Genomic DNA, 26,734 nt, shown 5'->3' on the forward strand with positions numbered 1-26,734 from the left:
GAGCTAGGTACTACCCTAGCTGTCTCCATGTGGCTGAGGAACAGCCACACATGGCTAGGGATGGATTCAGTCTCCAGTGGGCTCATAGTTCACAAGTAGACATTTGGAACTGAGAACAAATCAAGGGTGCACATGGAAACTATAGTTTGCTCTGTGAACAGGTTCCATAGGGAGAATGGGAAGAAGAAGGAGAGACAGCCACCATATTGCTGGCCTGACTTCAGTTCCAGGCTCTTCTCTTTCAGCAGGTATCCTTGGGTTGAATGAGAGGACGCTGTAACTGGAAATAAATATCCTGTTTTCCAGATTAGTAGGCTCTGGGTGCATACATACACACACACACACACACACACACACACACACACACACACACACGCACGCACACACACACGCATGCACGCACACATCAAGACCAATGAAAATGGAAAGAGAATACGTAACTCAGCTAAAAATTTAGACCTAGACCAGCTAAGAATTAGGATGAAGTTTCTATCAGCTAAGAGCACAGACCAGTAAAATCTTCAGATTATAACAGTCTCTCAGAGAAGTTTTCCAAAAGTCATGCTAGCCTGTCAAATAGAGTGGGGAAGTTAGGGATGCAGCTGACTAAGAGTGTTTGTGTAGCATATGCAATGCTCTGTGTTCCATCCCTACCACAGCAAAGATAAATAAATGGATGGATGGATGGATAGATGGACTCAGACATAGAATTGTAAAGCATACTCCCAGGGAGCAAAAACCACAACTGAAATAGAAATGTACTCATCATCCATCAATTATGACAGTAAAAAATGAGGGAGAAATAGAGATTACTATCTACCTTTATGTATGAACCCTCCCATGAAAGAAAACTCCAGAAACAAACTATCAACAGCCTATGTGCAGGGTCACAGCATATCTGGAGGTCATGAATGGGAAAGAGTGTCTTTCTTTTTTGTTTGTTTCCTTGAGTATCTCATGTACTCAGGCTCTCCTCAAACTTTATGCCACTGTACCCAAAGAAGGCCTTTAAATGTCTGCATAATTTTGCCTTTAGTATTCTGAATATTGTGGATGTGTAGCCTATTCCAAAATCTAGCTTTAAAAATAATGTTAAGTTAAGCTGGAGAGATGGCTCAGCAGCTAAGAGCACTAACTACTAGCTATTTTTCCAGAGGATCTAGGTTCAATTCCCAACACAAACACCTGGAACTCCAGTTCCAAGAGATCAGATACCCTCTTGAGGCCTCTGTGGGCACTAGACATGCAAGTGGTCTACAAATATACACACATGTAAAACACCCATACACATAAAATAAAATTAAAATTAATTTTTAAATGTTGCAATCCTAGCACTTGGAAAGTAGAGGCAGAAGGATAAGAAGTTTAAGGTCATTCTCAACTATAGAGTGAGTTTCAAGCCAGCCTGAGCTACATGACAGACTGTCTTAAGACAAAATAGTATAGTAGAAGTAGCAGTAACAGTGGTGGTGGTGGTAGTGGAGGCAGTGGTGGTGGTAGTGGTAAATTCTAAAGTTCTCAAGCAATCATTTGCAGCCCTTATGTCAAGCAAGTGGACTAGCAAAGTGTGAACTGCTCCTCACTCTCCATTTCTTAATTGGTGCAATTCCCACACTCCCAACCTCACTCCTCAGGATCCTCAAAAAAGTGACTTTCCTGCTAGGTGTGGTTGTGCACACCTTTAATTCCAGCACTCGGGGAGGCAGAGGCAGGATGAGCTCTGTGAGTTTGAGGCCAGCCTAGTCTACAAAGTGAGTCTAGGACAGCCAGGGCTACACAGAAAAACTGTCTGAAAAGCAACAACAACAACAAAACTTTCCTCCAGTTGTGTTCTGATAGTTAAAAGTAGCTCAAACTCATTATCAATAAAACACTCAACCCACCCTGCCTCCTGTTTTCCATGAAATAGTATCTGTGGTCCAAATCACTCAGAAGGCTAGGGTAGGAGTATCCCTTGAGCCCTAGACCACCAAGAGGAGCCTGCGCAGCAAAGTAAGACTCTCAATGTTCTCTCATTGAGAACAGAGGGGGCTAGTTAAGTGGCTTAACTATCCAATTTTGTTCAAGTCTTAAAAGGTGATTTAAAAAAAAAATGACCAACATAGGAAAAAGACAAACTTCATTTATGAATCCTTTCAAGTCAAATGAATTTCACTCAGAAGCCAGTCTGTATAATAGATGCATCTTCCAAAATTATCTGGTGAAGAAGACAAAGATCCATGAAGAAGTTGACCAAGGAAAGGGGACATCAAAGCAATGAAGGCTAAGAATCTCAACAAATCCCAGCGATTCCCAAGTAACTCACCTCAACTGCTTCAGGATATAAAAACACATAATAAAAGAACTAACTAGAATAATTAGACAGGACACCAAGCTAATTACAAGTGCACAGGGAGGTGGCAGGTGATGGATAAAACTGGGGTAGCCCCAGAGGACCAGACCTAGAACATGGCTTCAAGTCTTCCAAGTCTAGAATGGTCACCCCCCCAAAAAAAAAATCAGCAAAAACACAAGAGCTAGTGTTTACATGCTGCAAGTGGTAGGGTGCTGAAGTTTAAGGAGATGGTAATTTAAATTGTCTATACATACTATTCTATAGTACTTAAAGATCTAAATTTGCTATGCAAAATGAGTGATTAATGGGCATCAAAATATTTACAGTATGTAATCCAAGATGGTGGAGGAGTAGCAAGAGGAACTACACTTCATCTTGCTTCTCTGTCCCTGCACTTGGAGACAGACTAGCCTCCTGGGTCATGCCCAACAATTTCTGACTGCTGGAAGGAAAAAAAAATAAGCCAAGAGCTTTGCTTGCCCATTCAATACTCAACAAGCAACACATAAGTTTTACTGTTACTGTTTTTTTCCTACTAAGGCTACTACTACTACTACTACCTTATCACTGAGGCAAAAAGCCCAGCTACAATCTGCTTGTTTTACAACATCTGCTAAGGAAAAAGACAGACCTGCCCAAGAGATATGTATCCACATAACACGAGGCTCAAGTTGGATAACAAATGCACATCATCAGCCAGTGACCCTTTGCTATGGGAGAGGATTAAGGAAAGAAACTGTCAAGTGCTGTCAACTTTGGATAGGGTTTTCTCCTGAGATTCAATAAATCCAATGATTCCCAAGCAACTCATGCCAACTGCTTCAGGATGTAGAAATACAGCCATGTCTCTGCCCTGTGATGGTAGGGATGTAAGTAGGGAAGGTACCTAAAGGGTAAGCAAAAGCAAGTGTCTCCCAGAGGAAACAAGGGCCAAAGCATAAACAACAAAACCATGCTGACTTCTTCCTGTGTGCCTTTAGAAACCTCACGTGGGTGCCTTGGGCTTTCAGATTTTCTCTAAAGGGCCCAGGAGCCCTAGAAGACAGGGACTCTGAGCTTCACTTTAGAAAAGTACCATGGAGGAGTGACTTTAAAACAGCTTCAAAGCTAGGTAGTGGTGATGGTTGCAGATTGTGACTGTGCTTTTATATTACCAAATTGTAAACTTAAAATAGTAAATCTTCTTATATACATGTACTACAAAATTTAAAATTAATTATGTAATATATCAACCACCAGGAAACTTCACGGTAGATATCTCAAAAGGGTCTTTAAAAACATACATTTCTCCACAGTTGAGTGGAGGGTGGGGTCTGACTTTCACATGAACTCTGGTGCTCCATATTTGACCACATCCCCTGGATGGGGAGACCCAGTGGCACTCAGAGGAAGGATAGCAGGCTACCAAGAAGAGACTTGATACCCTATGAGCATATACAGGGGGAGGAGGTCCCCCTCAGTCACAGTCATAGGGGAGGGGAGTAAGAGGAAAATGGGAGGGAGGGAGGAATGGGAGGATACAAGGGAGGGGATAACAATTGAGATGTAATATGAATAAATCAATAAAATACATTTTTTTAAAAACATACTAGAGGGGAAATGTGGCACAAAAAAAAAAAAAAGAAAAAATACTAGAAAACAGGTGTTATAGCTCATGCACATAATCCTAGGGTTTGTGAAGTGGAGGAGGAACTCAAATCAAGTCTTGACTAAATAACAAGTTCCAAGCCAGTCTGGACTACACAGTGAGACTTTGTCTCAAAAAAAAAAAAAAAAAAAGAGCCAGAAGTGTAGCTCATTACCTAGTAAGCCTGAAGCCCTGGATTTAACAGAAAAAGAGAGGTAGGGGTCTCTCTCTCTCTCTCTCTCTCTCTCTCTCTCTCTCTCTCTCTCTCTCTCACACACACACACACACACACACACACACACACACACACACACACATACCGCTTTTGTGGGGAAGAGGCTAAAACAAAAATCACTAGAGATCTGAGAGCTTGACATTGACAGAGAACCCAGAAGTTAGGCACGGCTGTTTCCTCAATATTGGAGTCAGGGGTTGCCTCTATGAGCCTCAGCCTCATCAGCAGGTGCAATAGGCCATGACAGAAAGGAATAGTCCAGCCTTTCAATTCCAGAGACTGAGAAATGAAATCCAGAGCCCAATAGAATTTTCTCTCTTGAAACTTGTAGTTCTTCATTAAAGCCATGTGACATATGAGGTGTTACTCTTTAGGACACGGGGAGATCTTGCAAATAGTCCTTGCCAACCTACTTTGCCTGGGTTATGGTGGTGGTGGGGGTGTTATAGAACTGCATGTGCTCATGTGCACACATACAAACACTCTGCTGGCAGTCCCCAGTCTCAGGAATTGCATATAGTAACCACACTTGGGTGAAAGGGTTCCTCAGGCATTCATTAGCATATGGCACTTGCTGTATGCCAGGCAATGAGCCAGGGCAGTGGAGCTGGGGCGACCCAGTTGGAGATGACAGACTTTATACAAGATGAAGTATTGTCTAGTAGTCTTTGGACCAGTCTGCACAAGATGAATGAGGGGTATGGAGACTACATAATGGCCCCCTCAAAAATCTCCATGCTCTAATCCTCAGAACCTGTGACTCATTAAGTTAAGGCTCTTGAGAAGAGGAGGGTACCCTGATTCTCAAGTGGGTTCAATAAATAAGTCTTTATAGTGGGAAGGGGGGGTGCAGAAGAAAACAGATGTGACAACGGGAAAGCAGAGGCAGGAAAGATACAGTTATGAACCAAGGCAATCCAAGAGCCAATAGAAACTGAACAGGATAAGACAAAAATCCTCCAGAAGGAATGCAGCCCTTCCCACACCTTGATATTGACCTTAAGTAACTCATTTTGAACTTTGGAGTTGCTGTTTTAAACCACCAGCTTTGTCGTGATCTGTTACAGCAGAGACAGTAAACTCATACGGGACAACTATAAAGCATACAAGAGTAACATGCATTCCCCAAGGAAGGAGGGAGCTATATGGGCAAAGACTCGGAAGACTGAACCTGTGGAAAGAGAATGGCTGGAGTACCTACCAAGTTTCAGAAGATTCTCTAAGGCAGTCGCTCTCCACCTTCCTAATGCTGTGACCCTTTAATACAGATCCTCCTGTTGTGGTGACCACCCCCCCAACCACAAAGTTATGTAATTTTGCTACTGTTATGAATCCTAATGTAAATATCTGATATGCAGGGTTTCTGATATGCGACCCTCCCCCAGGTTGAGAACCACTGCTCAACAGTATCCAGGTTCTATAGCATTGGCCAGAGGCAGACACAGGAGGCCCACTCCAGAGATATTTAGGGCTCAAGTAGAGACTGCAAGAATAGTAGGGGAAATTGAAGTGAGTAAATAGGGTGTCTAAGAAGCCAAGAAAAGGGGTTCCAGTCTTTCACAGACGTTTAATTCAAGTTAAGTCAAAAATTCTGAGGACTGTGCTTGTGTGTTTTGTGAACAGGCTATAGACTGTTTATGAGTTGCCATGACATAAGCAGATTCTAGAACGCCATCAGAGCAGCGCCAGAGGCAGTCATCCTCAAAGGTGCAAGGAAGGCTCCATGTTGAAAGCACAGAAGTGCAGAGAAGCTGGCTCAACAAACAGCAGTGAAGAGTAAAGATGAAGAAAATACATGCAAAGTGGAACTTTAAGGTGGTGTCTGAGTCTGGTTTCTACCGCTGTCACCAAAGACCCTGGAATGGGTAATTTATAAAGAACAGAAATTTATTTGGCTTCCTCTTCTAAAGGTTGGTAAGTCCAAGAGCAGGGAACTGGTGTTTGCCTGGCTCCTAGTAAGGGCTGCTTTTTTGCTCTGTAACATGGTGAAGGGCATCAAAACAGGTTTCTTTCTGTTCTTATAAAACTACTAATGCCACCATGTAGACTCACTCTCATTACTTCATTCAACCCTATTTACCTTCCAAAGATTCCAACTCCAAATATTATTAACACTAATTGGGGGAATTATGTTTTTAATACACAAGTACAGGGGACATACTCAAAAATTTACATCAGATGGCATTATTCATAATAAGCTTTTAAAACTCTAAGGTTTAAAGCCAAAGATAGAATCTTCAAGGAGGAAGAAAGTAATTAACTATGAATGTTCAATTATCCAGGAGAAAACAGGAAAAGACAAATTTACTTAATACAAGTATAGTACGAGCAATGTTGCTTCTCAACTGCACAGATGCCCACAGCCTAATGCCCAGGACATCTTGTTATGAACAGAGTACCTCAAGTACTCCGATGAGCAGGGAGTACACATCTGATACATCTGACCATGTACCAGAACCAGAGCTGGCAAGATGGTTCATCAGGTAAAGAGGCTTATGAGCTTGTGAGTTTCATCTCGGGCACCTACACGATGGAAGGAGAGAACCAATGTGCACAACTTCCAGGAATACATAACAGTGAATGTACATGTATGTGTCAACAATTAAAAACTGAAAAGGAACCCCCTGGAGGGCTCCTTCAAATGCTGATTGTTGGGCCCCATGTCCAGAGTCCCTGATTTTGTTGGCCTGTTCGGCTACTACTGAAGGATTTCTGTCTCTCAAGTGACCCCAAGGTACTACCCTCTGAAAACCACTGTCAGTGCCTCTCCTCTAACCCTGTAAGGATCCTAGTATTTTCTGGTGCTGTTTCTTTCTCATGTAGCACCTAACCGCTTGGTTCTCAGTCCCTGCTCTATATTATCCCATATACCTCCCTAGTATAGCTTTCTCATTGCTCGTTTTTCTCAATATTGAACAAAAAGTCTCAAACTAAAGCTAGCTGATATTAAAGCAGTAGTCATGCAACAAACCCTAAAAAAATCTTGTTCCTCATCCACCACTTCTGGTCAACTATGAAAAACAGAAGAAGAAAAAAAAAGAATCCTACTGTTAGGGAACTGGCTGGCTGCTCACAGTCTGTGTGTATTGTTAGAGATCCACAATCCTCCAGAGCAAGGCCAGGCCAGGCCACCTTGTAATCAGAACAGGACAAGACACAAACAAAGCCACCCCATAATCATGTTTGAATACAGACAAAACATTAGCTTTGTCCAAACCACAAATGTGGGCGCCATCTCCGAGTCCTGCTTTTCTACCAATCCCAATTTGCCTGCCTCCGATTTTTCCCCCTTCTAGAGAACATTTGTTAAAATCACAGAAGTAGCCCTGATAGCATCCAACCACAACAATGCCTGCCTTCCTTAAATGCTCCCCAGATCACCTGACATGGGTTAAAAAAAAAGCACTAAGTCAGCCTGCCTCACACCCTCTTGCTCAGAGGTCTCCTCATGCATCCCATGGTGTGTAAGGAGAAGGAAGCTCAGCTTGTTGAATTCCAGGTGTGTTCCCAGAAAGGGCAGGTGACAGGAGGATGGTGATGACTCACAATCTCCTCCAAGACATCATCCTCACCCGCTCTCCAGCCTACACCAGATTCTTCTTCTCTTCTTCCAGAAGACCTACTATAGCTTTTACTTACACGCTGCCACAACCCGTGCACTCAAATCCTCCAGTAGACTGAGAAGTTTAAGTGGGCAGGTCTACGTGTAACATGCACCTGTTTCCTGGCACAAAGCAGGAGATGGAGGGATAGATGATGAAATATTTATCACTGCATGTAGGATATTTCAGGAAACTATAAACACAAGCATTATGAATGAATATGAGTAATGCAAAGGTAACTAAGGGAGTAAAATAGGAAATGACCAGTCTCTGCAAGCAGTAAGGTTTTGCTCTAGCCATGGGTTATGAAAAATAAAAGGGAGAGCCCTTCCATGTTTAACTCAAGACTTGTTTGTGGAAGGCATCACATTGCCTCCATTTTAGCTTTCTTTCAGCATAGCCTACCATTGATACAGCATTGCCCCAATCTGTCCAACTTTGTTGTTACTCTGAAAATCTTTCAACACAAGTCACTTGCTTGGCTTGCAAACCTTTCACTACTCCCAGATTTGGGTCACAGTATTTGCACTGCTCTAATTCTAAGAGGCTTCCCTGTGTCTGGCACTGTAGGCCCCTCCCAGCAAGTTCATAGTGTAAAAGACCACTGCACAACTAGATAGCTTCATTTCAAGGTTAGGGATTGTGTGATTTTCATTTAGTGTTCAGATCAAGGACTATATGATATGATTTCAATCTATTAGGCCATCAGCAGAAAAACTGTCATCAGGCCAAATAAGCATAACAGACTGTTAAATGACAAAAATCTTTAGAAAACCAGAGAAATTTTAGGAAAGAGACTATGTGCGCATGCATGTGCATGTATGTATGTGTGTGGTGTGCACAGAACCTCAGCACCACTAGGTCTTTCTACTAGAAAACAAATAGAATCAACTATTAAATATCTGTACTTCATGGCAAATACCCCACTAAGGACTCCTTAGAAAACAGCAGGTGATTTTTGCCCACCAACTACTACAAGCATCATAAATCCCACTTAGGTACATTATAATGAATTAAATAGCATTCATTTTACTCTTGGTGCCTCTATGTATGAACTCCTGAAATAAATAATAATTGATTGTTGCACCCCTACTTGCATAATGGCTACAATTTTAAAATGATACTGGAAAGGGCTGTAAATTGCAGAAGTACTCTCATTTTCTTAAGAGAATCTAAGAATGCAAACAGTTTAGATCTCAATGATAAACAGGTCTGCTGCTTCTTAAAGGAGACTCCATCCTCTTTCCGTTGAGATCTACAAAGCATAGCTCTGCCTCTGCAAAGGAGCAACTTCTTTTTGTGTATAACTCTTTCAGTAGCCCATCCCAAAGGACAAATGATCCCAACAACATTCCTTATCAGCTCAGGAGAAAGCAGTGCACTTCTAAAGTGACCTATAGGGGTTTGAAATTACTTAACTTTTGCCAATGGACTAAGTCAACTTAATCAACAGAAAGCAAAACAAGAGTGTGAATTAAGTGTTGTGTCTTCCATGGAGTTTCATGCCATCCATCCATCTATCCAGTATTGATTCCGAGCCTGATCTGCACCAGGCATCGAAGAAAACTATTCTGAGCAGCATACAACACAATGCTGTCCCCATGGTCACTGAGCCTTAGGTAGAGGAGATGAATATTAAACACACTACAATAGGTAATTTTGATGTGAAAACAAAAGAAAATGGAACTCATTTAAACCTGGGGTGGTATGATCATCAAAAAAGGACACTGTGAAAAAAAAATGATACTTAACCTGAGAGGCCACCCGATCACTACCACTTTGGAAAAGGGAAAGGCATTTTGGTAAACAATCCCAAATTGAATTTGAACTTCACTGATCAACAACTTACTGAGTTAGATCTCCCCTCTCTCTTGCTGGCTAGTACACCAAGATCCTATTTATTACCTGAATACAGAGAAGTCTCACTTTATCGTGATTTATCATAATGTGCAGACTGCTATGCTTGGCCTAGAAACACCCAAAACAATCTGCTAGAGGCATATAAAAGCAGAGGCTGGCCATCAGCAAGACTATTACCTAGGTAAACCAAACGTTTAATAGAGACCAGACAATCACAAGTCCCTTGCTCCATTAAGTGCCTGTTCCTCTGAGCAGTAAGGTGGTTGTCACACTGTCAGGTCTAAAATAAAAACGGGACCCAGAAGACCTAATATTGCTGCCTCCATGGAAATTATGTTTGCTAGGTAAATCAAAAAGTGGATCACCATTTCCAGTTCCTGGCCCTGCAGAGTGGAGAGTGGTCCAGGGTGGGGGAAAACAGAAAGAGTGAGAGCTGGAAACACAAGTGGGGGAGTGCATGAAGAGCTCCGGACCCTGGGACAGCTTGCCATGCCCAGTACTGGGGCGTTTCCTAACCTCCCATAGCCAGCACCATCTGGCTGTGAGGGCAATCTAACCCTCCCCCAAAGACCCCAAGATTCAAGGTTCTTCTCAGACTGGGCCAAGAAGGCACTAGGAACCTCAAGAGCCGTGCACTGGGCCAGAGCCCACCAAATCCTTGTACCCGCGTCTGCAGAGCAGGGGAGGGTGGGCTTGGGTGGGAGAATGGTAAAGACAAAACTCTCCCCGCCCACCCGAAAAAGCCAACCACACCCCCTGCATCCCTCAACCCAGGCAGCCCGGGAGCCAGCCCCCGCAATTCTCTGCCCAGGCCCCCTCGGGTTCCTGTCCCTGCCGAGCGCGGGCTCCACAGGGACACCAAAGCAAGTGAGAGTGAATCTGGGTGCGCAAAGCGAGGGAGGGCGCCCAGCGCGATGTCACTCTCCCGGCTCTGCTCCAGGGCGCCCTCCCGGGGTCTGCGGTCTCAGGTTGGGCGCGCTGACCCTACCCACAGAAGGGCAGTAGGGTTCCAGCGGCCCCTGCACTCACCCATTGGCGCCAAGCCGGGCCGAGCCGCCGAAGCAGCGTGAAAGTTGGCGGAACCGGGCGTGGGGTTCGGGCGCCGAGGTCGCGGCGCGGGGATCGGGGACGCAGGCGTCGGGACTCGGCTACAGCTGGGCGGCTTCTTCCTCAGAGATGGTGGTGGCAGCTCAGCGCCGCCCGCTGCTGCCTCTGCTGCCGCTGTCGCTGCTGCCCTGGGGCGACTCCTGCTGCTGCTGCTGCTGCATCGCGGCCCCGCTGCGCCCGGCTGCTCCGGGTTTCCTGCTCTCCGCGAGTGGAAATTGCGAAAAAAAAAAAAAAAAAAAAAAAAAAAAAGCACCGCCCAGCCCAGTGCCCTACAGCCTTGGAGGAGCCTGCTCTCCCCTCCTCCTCGCCGTGGCGAAGCTCTGCGGCTCCGCCCGCTAGAAAGGCGTGGCTGCCAGGCGGGGGCGGGGCCGAGGGGGCGGGGCCCGAGCAGCGTCCCGCCAGGCTCCGGGGCGCGTCCTCTGGAGGCCCAGCTCAGCCGCCCCTCTCACTGTCCGCTCTGTCCCGGCAGGAGCTCCGCAGCGGTCGCCCCCTAGCCGCCTATGCTCGGCTCACACCCCGGGAAATGCCGCGAGACTCCTCGAGACCGGAGGAGATTTAGGGGGTCCGTGGGGGTGGGGGCCTCGGAGTTGAGGGGCACGTGGAAAAGGAGGATTGGAAGGCGGAACCCCGGGGAAGGAGGGCTGGAGGAGGGGAAGCCGCCAGCAGGTGAAGATCCAGACACCTGCTGGGTTATTAACAGGTGACACCTGCCCACTCCCCACACCCGGGGCTTGGGGGGGGGGGGTGTAACAGAGAACCTTGAGAAGAAGGCTGCTAACAGGGGGCTGTTGGGAGGAAAGGGCCTTTCGCTGCAGCTTGGGACTGCTGACAAGCCTGGGAAGTAGTGGGCTAGTGGAGCCTAAAGAGAAGGGCGCAGCGAGAGTGCTGGGCAGGTGTGCTGCTGAGCACTGCCTCTCACAGGATTGGACCCGATTTACACCTGACCCAGTGGTGCCTAGACCAGGTGTGGGGCTCTGCAACTTAAGAATTTTTCTAGGTCCGGAGACAGAGATTGGCTTGTTCTCCATATGGCATCCTTGCACCATATTGATCCTCAAACCTCAACAGACAACAATTTTAGTGGACACTAACATGAAAATAGGAATGCCTGGGCAGAAGGCATAACAAGCTCCTTGTTAGGGGGGCCCATTCCCCACCACACCTTTCAGCCATAGAGACTTGCCTGCAAACACATTCATTTACCATCCTGTTGTTTCCTTTCCACTTTCCACCATCTGGTGGTAGGAAGAGATAGTGAGCTAGACAAGAAATGAAAGAGAAAGTGAGACAAGAGAGAAACTAGATCATTGGACCCTGCAAATGGACGCTGGGGACCAGTGATCCAAAAGTGACAAATGCTGGCCCCATGCCCAATAGAGACCTGTCTTGTATACCCAATGAATAATAATGAGGCATCATTTGTACATTGGTCATAGACTACGATTTCTGTAGAAACCGGTTCTTTTTGGGGGGGCGGGGGAGGAGCTGATCCATAAGGCTGAGGCAGAGGAGACGGTTAATTTAATGAGTTCTGACTTAAGGGCTAGCCTGGGACACATAGCATGATCCTGAAGATGAGAGGGACAGAAGAAGAGAGACTTTCGGACTGTTAAAAATAAGCAGCATCCTTTTCTAGATACTGTCCCTGTGTGTCACAGCAACCTAGACTAATTAAGAGACAGACGGTTCAGCTACACAGCTGACTTGCTTGTTACATGCCTTGATATATCCATGGTCTGCTCAAGACAGCAAAACCTTATGAACTTGCAGTGGACAAACACAGACTCAGAAACTAACTTAATCCACTGCTATTAGACCATTCTCCACTAAGCACAACAAGAACTGGTCTGAGATCTGGCCAATTCTGAAATTGGCTGTCTTGGCTAAGCTGCAGATCGTTAGACCATCCTAATTCTCTCTTGAAGACCTTCAGACCCCCCAAAATAGCTGGGCATATGTTCAATATGGAAACAGCTGAGCTAGGCTTGTGCTGGCTTGGCACCTGGGGTGCTGAAAATTTGTGCCTGCTGACCCGTGCATTCTCAGACTGATGAGTCAAAATATGATTAAGAGCTTTGCTTTATCATCCAGAGAACCAGGTTCAATTCCGAGCAACCTCATAGTGGCTCACAACAATTTGTAACTCCGGGGATCTGATGCCCTCTTCTGGCCTCTGTGAGCACTGCACACATGTGGTGTATACACAGGCAAAACGCCCACAATTTTTTTTTTTTTTTTTAAGAAACAAAGTCATTGAACACTGTTGATGAAATCTACCAGACTTACCTGGACATCACAGAGTCCAGTGCACCTAAAACAGTAACCAGCAAGGGATTCTTCAGCGAGAAAGAGCATGCTTTCACCACTGCTTGATCTTAGTCTTAATCTTAGCCTTCTAGTTGGGTTGCTTTGCCAACTTCACAAGGATAAAGGACCCTTGACATTTTGAGTCTTGCTCAGTGTTTTGCTTGGTCCAGAGAATGATCTGTGGTAGCCATACTTTCAATTCATTGAGTGAGTTTAGTAAGTATATAGCAAGCCAAAGTGGAAGAACTGATAGCAAGAGATAGACAGCAGAACACTATCAAATCAGGTGTACACAATACCTAATTCTAGCAGAAACTGACTGGGGCAGTAGAGAAAGTCAGCTGGAGTTTTGGCTTCTCTTTTCCATAGTGGGCACTTTTGTTATCATGGGATCAACAATAGTGACCTCTGTTGGAGATGGTTCACCTTCTAACTGTTCTCAAGGGCAAAGTGATTTTACTCTTAGGATGTTTTCCTATAGTCTCCTTCCTGACACAGAGTTAGGGGAACCAGCCCAACTACAGAAAAGGGGCCTTGGAGGACACTTTGAAACAAACATGCTTGGTCTGAAATGGGGATGAGGGGTGGGACAACTCAATTCCAGAGCCCGCTTTTCAGTGAGCTCAAACAGCACAGGCCCACCTTGCCAATATAACATACATTACAGTCTGCCTCAGGGATGCTTGGGGTTTGTGGTGCTGGGGCTTGAACCCAAGTGCCAGACAACTGAGCGGCAACCCAGCCTAACTTTTCCTTCTTGATCTGAAGAACTGTACCCTCACTCCATGCTCTGTGTGTACTTCCTGCAATGACAACCTTGGCATTTTATCGCAAAAGAAAGACTGATAGCAAGACTGAATTTTTTTTAACATTCTCGAGATGCGCCCTGACTTTAATGCCTTAAAAAACCAACTGTCGATTCTATTCAAAACTTGAGAATTTTTCATCTTCAGTTTCTCTAAATCACGAGCAAACATTCCATTTCCCCCCTTATTGCTCTGTTCTGACTCATTCCCATTGTCCGCTCACTTGTCTTTGAGAAGCTGCTGCTGACCAGCACGAGCCAAGTGACCATCAAGATCCCAGTCCAGCTGTTGACATGCGCACAAGTGTCATTCCTCATCCTGCCTCCTTCCTGCCAGTGGATCCTCTAAACAGAAGAGCTACTGCAGGGTTTCAAACATATTCCAAATTATGCTAATTCATTTCATGAATATTTCTAGAGAAATACCATCATACTTAATACCACATCTTTGTCCCGCTGAACTGCCATTTCTACCAGAATAGATAATGGGTTTGGAAAATGCAAAGTATCTGACTTGTCACAGTAAAATGGCATCACGTGACTTAAAAGGCATCACTGTGTTGCTCAGTGGTAGCAACGTTTGGGATGAAAATTGAAGGTACTTGAGCTTTTGCTTCTCCAGCACTTACAACCTGCCATACTTGCTCTTTCCCTGTGCTCAGGCTTGACATCTGTAATTTACATGTAATGGATGATACTTTGCTTTGATAACCTTTAATATCATCTTTACATTAATATAAATTGCATACTGAGTGCTTTACAAAAGACTGTCATTATATAGCACTTTTGGTGAGCTTTATGGAGTACAAATCTCACAGTGCTGGAAAGTAAAGACATGCTTTAAAAATTAATGAAAGTTGTCCTAAAGGCCAAATCAGGAACAGCTCAAACTACACATAAAATAAATTCAGACACTGGAGAGACGGCTGAGTTGAAGTGTTTGCCACTCTGCCAGATGACCTGAGCTCTGTTCCTAGCACCCACATCATGTGGCTCACAGCTCCTGTAACTCCAGTTATAGAGGATCTGATGCCTTCTGGCATCCATAGGCACCTTCATACATGTGGTATACACACACATATACATAAATAAAAATAAAGAAATATTTTTTTAAAAAAAAGAAATCAAGAAAAAGGGAATAAGTTGTCCTTACAGAGAGATTCCAATGAATAAGTGAAAAAGAAACAAACATGGGAGAGCAACACTAGTAGAAAACTAGGATAGGCCAGCCATGATAGTTCATGCCTATAATACTGCACTGGAGAGAGACTTAGGTAGAAGGGTCATCATGAGTTTGAGGCCAGCATTGGCTACATAGTGAGTTCCAGGCCAGCCTGAGCTATAGAGTGATATCCTGTCTCTAAAACAAAACAGGGGACTGGAGAGATGGTTCAGCAGTTAATACTAGTTTTTACTCTCTCCAAGGACCCAGGTTCGGTTCCCAACACCCAAATAATGGCTCACAATGACCTGTAATTTATTCCAGCTCCAGAGGATGCGATGTCCTCTTCCAGCCAACTCTGGATCCTGCATGCAAGTGCTGCACAGATCCACATATGTGTGCACTTAAAAAATAATAAAACAACAGAAGACCGTAGTAATAGTTGGTGCAAGGACAATCTAAGATTCCCAACTTAGTGGGTGAAAGTTTAAGTAGAAGAAGGGCATTTGCATACCCTCAAAGTATTTGCCCCTTCATAAATGTCTTCATCCTCACAGTGGGGGAAACTAGTAACTTTACAGTGGGCAATGCCAGCAACTAGCCCTTTTATCAAGGGAGCAAGGTCTGGTATCCATGGGCTTAAGACAGTATTTTCCGTTCTTCCTTTACATCGTGTATGCACTAGGTAACGATAATTTATGTCAAAGTCAAAAGCCATAAAATGAACATTTTTTGTTGTATTGTGTTGAGCAACCTTGAGGCCAAGCTTGGAAGGAGGCACGTTCCCTTTGTCACTGACTATGAATCCTTTCCAACAAATCCCAGAGAACAGGGTTTACCTGATCTGCAGAGAGGCAGAAACTATCGAATCAGAGCAGCTCTTTCATGGCCAAATCACTATTTCCTTTAGAAAGTTCCCTAGCAAAGGAAACGGAAAGGAAGCAGCTGTAACAGGTGTTCTTGTTTTAAAATCTAAAGAACGGAGGCCAGTGAGATGGCTTAGCCAGGAAAGGCCAGCAAGCCTAATGACCTGTGTTTGATCTCAGGCCCCACATGTTGGAAGGAGAAATCCCAACTCCCAAAAGTTATCCTCTGTCCTATATATGTGCTGTGACACACACACACACACACTTAAACACAAATAAAAAATGTAATACAATTTCTAAAGAATATCTGAGTGCTTGGTGGTGCTGGTTGTACACCTTTAATCCCAGCAGTCAGGAGGCAGAAAGAGGTGGATCTCTGTGAGTTTAAGGCCAGCCTGGTCTACAAAGTGAATCCAGGACAGCCAAGGCACAACACCCAAGTAGCACTGCTAAACTGACAAAAAGGATCTTGACATTCAATAATGAAGATTTAAGGATAGGAATTGACCTGCACAAATGGTTTCTCCCCGCCCCCCACCCCGAACTTAAGTGGTTAAGTTCAGGGCCCCATCACAGGCCAGGTTAGAGCAGAGCTGGGTCTTTGGCTGGACAGAGTGTTGTGATCTAGCTTTCCAGACAGAGGGAAGGGAGAGCAAATAAGAATGCCCAGAGTCTGGGATTGCCTTGTGTGGAAGCGGGAGGGGTCTCTGCGCCAGCCAAGGATGAATGAGAATCTACAGGCAATGGGCAGCACCAGTGGGCTCCATGTGCCTATTCGGCACCTGTGGACTCTGCTCTACGGAAGCAGGCCCAGGCCCAGAAGGAGAGCCTTGGGGAAAGAGAAAGGCAGCAAGAGGCTACAGACATTAAAGGCCAGCATTTGTGATGACATTCCACTGAACAGGAGGAGTGACCATTTGAGAACCTTTTTCTTTTTAATTTTAAGACAGGATCTCCCTATCATATGAAGTCTAGGCTGGCTTGGAACTTGGTGTGGAGGCCAGACTGTCCTCCAACTCACAGCGATCTGCCTGCTTCTGCCTCCTGCGTGCTGGGATCAAAGACATGCGCCACTACTTCCAGTCCTTGGGAGCCATTTTTGAAGTACATCTGAAAAATGTCATACAGGTTCCATCAATGCAGATGACTTACATGGGTAAGGAGCCAAGATGGAGAATTCTTTTTGTCTTTTGGTTGGTTGGTGGGAGATTTTTGTTTGTTTGTTTGCTTGCTTGCTTGCTTTTTTTTTTTTCAAGAGAGGGTCTCATTGTGTAGCTCGGGCTGTCCTAGAACTCACTCTGGAGTCTAGGCTAGCCTCAGAGATCCACCTGTCTCTTCCTCCTGAGTGCTGGCATTAATGGCATAAATCAACATGGCCTAGCTTGGAGGATTCTTTTATTAAGATTTACTTAGGTTTATTTTATTTGTATGAATATGTTGCCTGTGTGTATGGATGTGCACTGTGTACATGATGGTTAGTGCCTGTGAGGCCCTGAAAAGTGCTCTGGATCCCCTGGAACTAGAGCTATAGGCTGAGTGTGAGCTTCCGTGTGGGTGCTGGGAGGAACCTAAATCCTCTGGAAGAGCAGCCAGTGCTCTTAATCACAGCCATTTCTCCAGCCCCAAGACAGAGAATTCTAAAGAAACATTTTGTTCTCTGGCTTGGAATCTGGGTGGGTGGGTTGCTCAACCAAGTGGAGGCAAAAGTTTCTGTTGGGTGGGGATGTGGTAGAGATAATGGATTCATATTTGAATCTTCTTAAAAGAAAATAAAATTATTGGTTTACACTGTAATGCACATGATCCTGGAAAACAGGATTATAACCAACAGAAGCCAGGCACAAAAAGTCATTTATTGTATGACTCCATCTCCTAAAAATCCAGAACAGGCAAGTGCAGAGAGAAAAAAGTAGGTTGGTGATCCATATTGCCTGGTAGAATTACAGAGAGTTGGCTAATGGGTACAGGGCTTTGTTTTGGAGTGACAAAATGTTCTAAAGTTAACTGTATATATGCTTACACAACTGTGAAAATTCTAAAAAGGGGGAATTGTACACCTTAAATAGACAATTTGTGCAACGTGTGAATTATACCTCAGAAGCAAAACAAATGTAATAGTCATTATAAACTGTCAGTGTGGGAATCATGGAAAAGCTCGAGAGCTGGACTGCAGTGATGACTACAGTACTCTTGATGCCACTGAACTTTAATTACACCTAAAATGGTTCTGGGTGGTAGAGTGGGGTGGACAGATGACTCAGAAATGTAAAGCGCTCACTGCTCTTGCAGAGGACCTAGGGTGACAATCGCCTGAACTCTAGTCTTGGGGATCTAGCACCCCCTTCTGGCCTATGTAGGTATCACATACGTGAAAGCAAAACTTTCATAGGCATATACTTAAGCCTTAGAAATTTTGATTCAGATCGGGCGTGCTAGCTCACTATTATCAATATTTCCAGAGATAACTGATTATCACTGCTAATTACATTAAATATTCCTCCAGAAATTATACTGTGGTGCATATGCATACATGCAGACAAAACACCTATACACATAAAATGTAATAAATGCATCTTTTAAAAATGGTTAAAAGGATAAATGTTATGTATCTTTTGTCTCTAGGAGGAAATAAAGCATTTGTGCTTGATGAATTGTGATGCCAAGTGGGGTGGCTTTCCATGTGCTTTGCCTTCTCCAGTAATACCACCTTGCTGCTGCCCAGCAGGAGGTCACCACTGCAATCATTACTACCCCACTATCCTCAATGCCACCAACTCCACAAGCTCAGACCCCAAGTCCAGTTGTCTGAGCCCTTTCCCAGGTCATGAAGCTCCCAGCACAGAGAGCCAACGCAAGATGCCTTCTCAAGCCCCAGAGGCCATGGGAGTTAATTGAAAAGTCTCTGAGCCAGGCACTTACCTAATAAGATGTGGCACAACCCTTATGTAGCACAAGGTCTTATTAAATAGAGTCACTTAAATCAAGTTTACCTCCTTTGAAATAACTACAGACTGGCCACAGGCAAAAGTGTAGTCAGTGATATTTGTCCCTCTGCTTTGCTTGCCAGCCCTGAGCCTGGGCTTCTATTCCCGGTTAATGGTTTTTTGGTTGGTTGGTTTGGGGTTTTGTTTTGTTTTGTTTTGTTTATGCCATTGAGGAGGACCAGATGTGGTGCCCAGCATCAATGTGTGGGGACTAACTAGCGGGATGCACTGTAGACCCTATCTCAGACCTGCTCAACTGGAAACGTACTGGCCCATGTTTTAACCAACTGTTCTGGGGATTCTGATACAGCCAACATAGGAAACTTTCATTATACCTCTGTTCCTCAGAACCAAAAAAAAAAAAAAACAATTGAAAATTCAATTGGGGGGGGGGGGTTGAAACAAGATCTCTCTGTGTTAGCCTTGGCTGTCCTGGACTCACTTTGTAGACCAGGCTGGCCTCGAACTCACAGTGATCCACCTGCCTCTGCCTCCCGAGTGCTGGGATTACACTATGCCCAACTATGAATGTTTTATTAATACATTTTATTAATTCATTCATATTACCTCTCAATTGTTATCCCATCCCTTGCGTCCTCCCATTCCTCCCTCCCTCCCATTTTCCCCTTATTCCCCTCCCCTATAACTGTGATTGAGGGGGACCTCCTCCCCCTGTATATGCTCATAGGGTATCAAGTCTCTTCTTGGTAACCTGCTATCCTTCCTCTGAGTCCCACCAGGCCTCCCCATCCAGGGGATGTGGTCAAATATGGGGCACCAGAGTTCATGTAAAAGTCAGACCCCACTCTCCACTCAACTGTGAAGATCTAGCCAATGGATACGAATGTTTTTTTTTTTTTAAAGAAACTGCACTGAAAGAAGCATCTAGTAATATTCATTCGGTCCTACCAAAACTGATTGATATTTTATGAAAGATACTCATGTCATTATCAGACAGAAGTAATACCTACTAAGGCCTTTTCTTTAAGGGGCTGGCCACTGGGAGCGTGGACATGCTCCAGCAAGTATATGGGCAACACAACAAAACAGACATGGAATTTTTTTTCTCTTATCTTTGTGGGAGGACGTCAGAAGGATGAGGGTGGACCTGGGAGGACTGGGAAGCGAATGTGATAGGGGTGCATTATGTGAAATTCCCAAATAATCAATACAAATGTTTTTTTTGGAAAAAGAAAGAAAATGGAGATCCTTGGAGAATGAGGGTCACTTTTCTTTAGAAGAATCTCAAATTACCTATATTCACTACTTTATCCACATACTTCACATAAGTGTTTCCTTGTTGTGCCTAAATACTTAATGAGAAGCAGTCTAAGAAAGGAAAGATCTTTGGCATAGGCTCACAGTTTGAGGTTAAAGACCATCCAAGGCATGGCAGCAGGAGCGTGGGCACAATCAGAGAGCGGGGGTGGGGGGGCATGGGGAGAAAGGAGAGAGGGGGGAGAGGGAGAGAGACGGGGGGCAGAGAGAGAGAGAGAGAGAGAGAGAGAGAGAGAGAGAGAGAGAGAGAGAAAGGAATGCTCATTCTCAGTTTTGTTTTGGTTTTTATTCAGCCTAGAATCCAAGCCCATACCCACCACCTTCAGGGAGGTTCTTCCCTCAGTTTCATCTATGAAACTCCCTCACAGACTTGCCCAGAACTGTGTCTCCTAGGTGATTCTAACTCTGCTCAAGCGGACAGTAAAGATTAAACCTTTTCTTTTTCAGATATATCTGATTGAGAAATACTAACCCTGTCAGGAATAGTTGTTTTTTTGTTTTGTTTTGTTTTGTTTTTTGAGAATACATTTGTCTTAGTTAGGATTATTATTGCTGTGGAAAAAAAACCACCATGACCAAAAGGCAAGTTGAGGGGTAAAGAGTTGATTCAGTTTACACTTCTATATTGCTGTTTATCATTGAAGAAAGTTAGGACAGGAACTCAAGCAGGGCAAGAACCTGGAGGCAGGAGCTGATGCAGAGGCCATGGACAGTGCTGCCTACTGGCTTGCTCCATATGACATATGACCAGCCAGTACAGTATTTCTTTTTATTTATTTATTTTTTTATTAATTTATTCTTGTTACATCTCAATGGTTATCCCATCCCTTGTATCCTCCCATTCTTCCCTCCCCCCCCATTTTCCCATTATTCCCCTCCTCTATGACTGTTCCTGAGGGGGATTACCTCCCCCTGTATATGCTCATAGGGTATCATGTTTCTTCTTGGTAACCTGCTGTCCTTCCTCTGAGTGCCACCAGGTCTCCCCCTCCAGGGGACATGGTCAAATGTGAGGCACCAGAGTACGTGAGAAAGTCATATCCCACTCTCCACTCAAATGTGGAGAATATTCTGACCATTGGCTAGATCTGGGTAGGGGTTTCAGTACAGTATTTCATAACCTTACACTAAGAAGTAATTCAAAGCTAGGCTTAGTGACAGAGGCAGGCAGGTCTCCGTGAATTCAAGGACAGCCTGGTCTATTGAGTGAATTCCAGGATAGCCAGGGCTACACAGAGAAACCTTGAGAAACAAAAACAAAAACAAAAGTAATTCAAATTTCTGACTTTAGAACACGTAAACAATTCTGTGGTAGTCTTAAATGAGGTGTTAAGCTTTTTTCAAGGAGTCTGCTTTCAGCCCATGTGCAGTCTGGGCTGACCTAAATCAGAAAGCTTTTCGCAACAGGGCCTCACTAAGCAGCGGGGACTGGCTTCAAACTCACAGTTCTCCTGCCTCGGCCTCCCAAGTGCTGAGATTACAGATGTACACCACTACCCCTGGCTAATGATGCTTTATCCAGATACTTCTTTTCTTGCATCCAGCTTGACTATGCCCATCCAGCCATTTGCTACCCAGAAAATATCCCGAGCAAGAAGAAACTGTTTGTTTGTTTGTTTGTTTTTGAAGAAGCGTCTCTTGTAAACCAGGTTGACCCTGCAACTTGCCACAAGATGAGTATTTCCTTGAATTCCTGATCCTCTTGCCTCGGCCTCCACAGTGTTGAGATTATAGGCATACACTAGCACTCCAGGCTGCAAAAGAGAATCTTGAAATGAAATTTTGTCTTACTTAGAGTTAAATGTCAGAGGCTGGAAGGATAGCTTGTCTGGTAAAGTGCAAGATTGAAGACTTGAGTTTAGGTCCCCCAACACCTACATAAAAGCACAGAGCAGTGCTGAATGTTTGTACCCCAAAAGCTAAAGGCAGGGTGGTGAGAGTGATAAGTAGATTCCTGTAGTTAGCCAGTCTAGCCAAATGGGTGAGCTCCAGGTCCAGTGAAAGACACTGTCTAAAAATAAAGTTTTTGAAATAAAAAAGTTTAAAAGTAATCAAAATAATTTTAAAAAGGAGTGACTATGGAAGACATCTATGTGAATGGCCTCCATACATGAACATGTATGCATACACATGTACAAGTGAATACACACACACACACGAATACATACACACATAAAAATAGTTTTTCTAAATAACTAAAAATGTAGCAGTTTTATATGTATCTCAGTCTTTCATAGCCATGACTAGACTTTCCCTAACTCCAAATAAAGAAGTACAAAGTTTCCAAATGACAAAAAAATTAGTGTTTTATATCCTTGGAGCAGAGGCATGGCATTAGTGGCACTGCTCCTGTGTCTCCAGGCAACCAGGATGATGGTTTTAAGATAATCAGCATCATGGATGGACAAGAGGGTCTGTGATATTCCCTCATCCTCTTCTGCTAATCTGCAATGTCAGTGTAAGTCAAGTGTTATAATTTCTATTTTAACAACTGAGGGGACTGGAGTTCAAAGAAGCTAAATGTCATGCTCCATTAGTATCCCTTCCCAGAAGCAAGCAGTCTGGGGAACAGGAAGTCATTGTGTCTGATTGGATTAGAAATGATGAAGTTGTCTGCAATCTAACTAAACAGCCTATTTATTTTGACATGGTTGATAGTTCCTACAGAGTGGTCTTTACACAGAATATCAGTGCATCCTCAAAGATATTTTGCTTGGCAAGGGATCTGAATGTATTTGCAATCTGGAGGTACAGCAAATGCTCATGGCATAACACTGCATGATAAAACACAGCTTGCACACTTTTCTATCTCAGGCACCCACATTGTCTTTTAACTTAGAAAAGACAACCACTCTCAAATGTTACCAGGCTATCTTGCAGCCAAGTGGTCCCAGAAACAACTTTTTCTTTCTCTTTCTCTTTCTCTTCCTCTTCTTCTTCTTCTTCCTCTCTCTCTCTCTCTCTCTCTCTCTCTCTCTCTCTCTCTCTCTCTCTCTGTCTCTCTCTGTCTATCTGTCTCTGTCTCTCTGTCTCTGTCTCTCTTTCTGTCTCTCTGTCTCTCCCTGTCTCTCTGCCTCTCTCTGTCTCTGTCTCTCTCTGTCTGTCTCTCTGTCTCTCTCTATGTGTCTCTTTGTCTCTCTGTCTGTCTCTCTGTCTCTATCCCCCCCCATCTCCGTGTCTCTCCCCCACCAGCTAGCAGCAGCAGCGGTGGAGCAGGATCCAGCAGCTGCAAAGGCAGTTCTGCCATCATTGCTTGACAACTGGGCATCCAATAGCAGTTCCTTCCAGAATAAATGGAGTCTCAGAGGTCATGGTGGAGGAACAGCGAGCAAGACAGCAAGGTCCCCAGCACTCCAGCCAGCCTTTATTTATAAACCTTGGGCAGTAGGGAGAGGTTTCAATAGTAAATGTGTCTGATTTGCTGGGGGCTAAGGGTGCTAGGATGCTTAATCTCCATAAAGTGGCACAGTACCTCATTTACATGCAGTGACACAGGGGCCCTATCACTACGTGTGAGGGGATAACTTCTAGGTACAATTAAAGGTCATTTGGTGGAGACTAGGATTTCCTCAGCATTGGGTGGGGTACTTCCAGGAAGTCCTTGTGCTTGCTGAACTGAGTTCCTTATCAGGAAAGGGTTGAGCTTACAATCTTCCCTGAGGGCTATGTGACACTCCTTACAAAATCTGGGGTTACCAGATCAGGTGGAACTGGAACCCCACTGAGAAAAGGGAGTCCACCATCATAGACAGAGCTCAAAATGGCTATCTTGAGAAGTCAGACTTCGACCTTATCCAGCAGAGTTCCACAAGTTCCCACATAACAAACATTTGTGTTTTTTTAAACAAAAACAAAACAAAAGAAAAACATGACTCTCTCCTTCTCTTGTATCTCAGACTCCACAGACTCAATGTCCAGATTCTTCCTCAAGGCTTTAACTGTCTCCCTGGCCTCTGAGTCCTCTCTTAACTCTACAGATCCAACACAGAACACACACACAAAAAAAACTCTTGTTGGTGGTTGGACTCCCAGCCACCAATAGAGGGCAAGCAACACCATAGAGACAGCCCATGGCTTGAACCTGTTTCTGACAGTGCAGGCTCAGTGCAGAAGTGGCATCTCATCTCCAACACTGTGGAAGAAGAAAGTCTCTGATGGGTGGCCAGCCACACCTTTCTGGGTAATGAGGCCAGTAAAGAGGACCCTATAGGCCTTGCTCTACTCAAGGGGCAATATGGACAGGAAGGGGAGGGGAAGGCTAGCCAGTCCACCTCATTCATGATTGGCATCCCTGTTTATCCCATTCAATGAGTAGCTCAAACTGCTCAGCAGCTTCAAATTCAGCATTCATGGCCATAGCCCACACATCCAGCTGTGATTTCAGGATCTCAGACACCTTCTTCTTCACAGCTGGTGGAGAGATTCCAGGAAGCTCTGGACCCGGGGCTTTGCAGGTATCTTTGGGATCTCGGTTAACTGGGAATATAGAACAGATAAGACTGCAGGCAAATCTTCAGCTCCCTCAAAGCCAAAGAAGGAGTGGCAGCCTGGGTTGGAGGTTGAGGCAGAAGTGAGGCTCTGTAGCTGACTGTATGATTGCCTGACTTTTTGAGACATTTCCAAGTCTCTGGCATCCAGTTCTCCTTCCCCAGAGTTAGACTCAACGTTCTGAGTGTACATCACAGGGGTGTTGGTGGGAGTAGTGGGGACAGGTCTTTAAGAGGTCCTCTTTAGTGGGTTCCTTGAAAGGAGGACTGTTTTCTTTTTCCAAGATAAATGAGATCTTAGGAATCCTGTGAAGTGTGTGGGCAGCTGGGACCTCTACTGCATGAGCTACAATCTTCTTCAAGATAATGGCCTTTCTAACTGGAGCTGTATAAGGTGTCTTTGGCCAGATTTCAGGAAAGATGTTGGGCAGATCTAAGCTAGATTTCCACTGGGACCCCTTTGAGGGCTTAGTAAGTGGAGTCCTGGGCCCAGACCGCTGGGCAGCCCCTCCAGACCACATTCACTGCTCCAACATGTCTGTGGTCTGGCTCAGTCTCTGCGCCATGGTCGCCAACTCAGGCTAGTGCCAACTGGGAAATTTGTGACTACAAACATTCAAATTACCCGAGCCTGGTGAGGGAACACCTCTGATCTTTTGATAGTGACATTTACTGGCTCTGCTGACTCCCAATGTAAAAGTATAATTCTATTTCCAAACTTTTAGACCCAAAATGCCTTAGTGTGGCTTCTGTTTTCCAGACTCAGTCTTGCCAGACACACATGGAGACCATGCAGTGTCCAAAACACAATTCACCATACCCTGTCCTTCACCCCTGAGGTAGTGACAGCTCTCTATGATTGCTACCTTTGAGATACTACTGACCTATTCTTTCTTTCTCCCCCAAAACACTACATATGCCTTCAAATAAGTCCTTTATCAGCAGGCGTGGTGACACACACCTGTGATCCCAGCACTCAGGAGGCATAGGCAGGCAGATCTCTCTGAGTTCAAGGCCAGCCTGGTCTACAAAGTGGAGTTCAGGACAGCCAGGGCTACACAGAGAAATCCTGTCTCAAAAACAAAACAGAAAAATGTCCTTTATCAAACCTTTCTCCGTGCTCAGTTGAAGTGTGACAGCTATTTCCTATCAGATCCTGGCTGCCCCATGGCTCCATCACTCCTCATGAGAGTCTCTGCCCAAGTTAAGTATTCAGTATCAACAAAAATGATTGTGTGGTTGAAGAATAGTTCTAGTGTCAAGTAATAAGACAAGTAGGACTGACTAAAAGACGAAGACAAAGAAACACATGGGGAGTTAATGAAAACTTCAACATTAACAACAAAACCAATGGTCCTCAGGATGTTAAGAGAAAAAAACTGTATCCATCAAAGATACAGAGTCTAGAAAGAGATTCTGAATAACATAGAAAGAAAAAGTGGGAGGAACAGAAAGAGAAAAGAAAGTAAGGCGTGATAAGCATCAGAGTGTGGAAACTTGAATACAATAGCTAAATTTTTTAATGTAACAAAATTATGGCCATATCACATTGTGTACATGAATTTCTCAAAGAGTTAATAAAATAGTATATATAAATATGTTCATATAAAGTCAAAGAAATTTCCAAGGAGGTAGAATAAAAAGACAATGAAATGGAAAACAAAATGTAAAGATGAGAAAATATAGAAGACCATTCCATATGACCCAATGTTTTAGAGGCAGCACTCCCAAAAGTAATTAATTAGAAATAAGTAACACAAGAAAATATCCATAAGTGAAAAGGCAAGTATCTCCACCTGGGAAGAAGCAAGCAAGAGTCCAGGACAATGAATGAACAATGTGGGCAGCAGTCCGTGCAGCTCTCGATAAAAGGTTAAAATATATCATAGTCAAAATACAGTATGATCAACATTCCTAACACCACCTTGAATTTCCACTTTGAAGTGGAAAACTTCAAGGCCAAAAAGCAAGTTTCATAACAAAGAATTGGAAATTAGAATGGCATTGGTCTTTTTGATTATGCCTCTTGAAGTTGGAAGTCAGTAGATAACTAGAAATTTCGGAAAGTAAATGATCTTC

General features: G+C 44.3%; 1 protein-coding gene and 1 pseudogene across 6 annotated transcripts in view; both read right to left on the bottom strand.

Moving 5' to 3' along the window:
• Positions 1-10,984, bottom strand: part of Sh3kbp1 (SH3 domain containing kinase binding protein 1) — a 351,985-nt gene extending 341,001 nt beyond the window's left edge. For 3 of the 6 annotated variants that reach the window (XM_051141514.1, XM_051141505.1, XM_051141503.1), the window contains exon 1: positions 10,689-10,982. In XM_051141514.1, the coding sequence (XP_050997471.1) occupies positions 10,689-10,692 (4 nt within the window). In that variant the 5' untranslated portion in view covers positions 10,693-10,982. Of the gene's footprint in view, positions 1-10,688 lie in introns of all 6 variants that reach the window. The other 3 variants (XM_051141512.1, XM_051141508.1, XM_051141510.1) reach the window with 2 other exon arrangements.
• Positions 10,985-24,444: 13,460 nt separating this feature from the next.
• LOC127184633 (sororin-like) lies at positions 24,445-25,176 on the bottom strand (annotated as a pseudogene).
• Between the last annotated feature and the right edge of the window lie 1,558 nt (positions 25,177-26,734).

This window comes from Acomys russatus, chromosome X, assembly GCF_903995435.1.
Source record: "Acomys russatus chromosome X, mAcoRus1.1, whole genome shotgun sequence".
Lineage (NCBI taxonomy): Eukaryota > Metazoa > Chordata > Mammalia > Rodentia > Muridae > Acomys > Acomys russatus.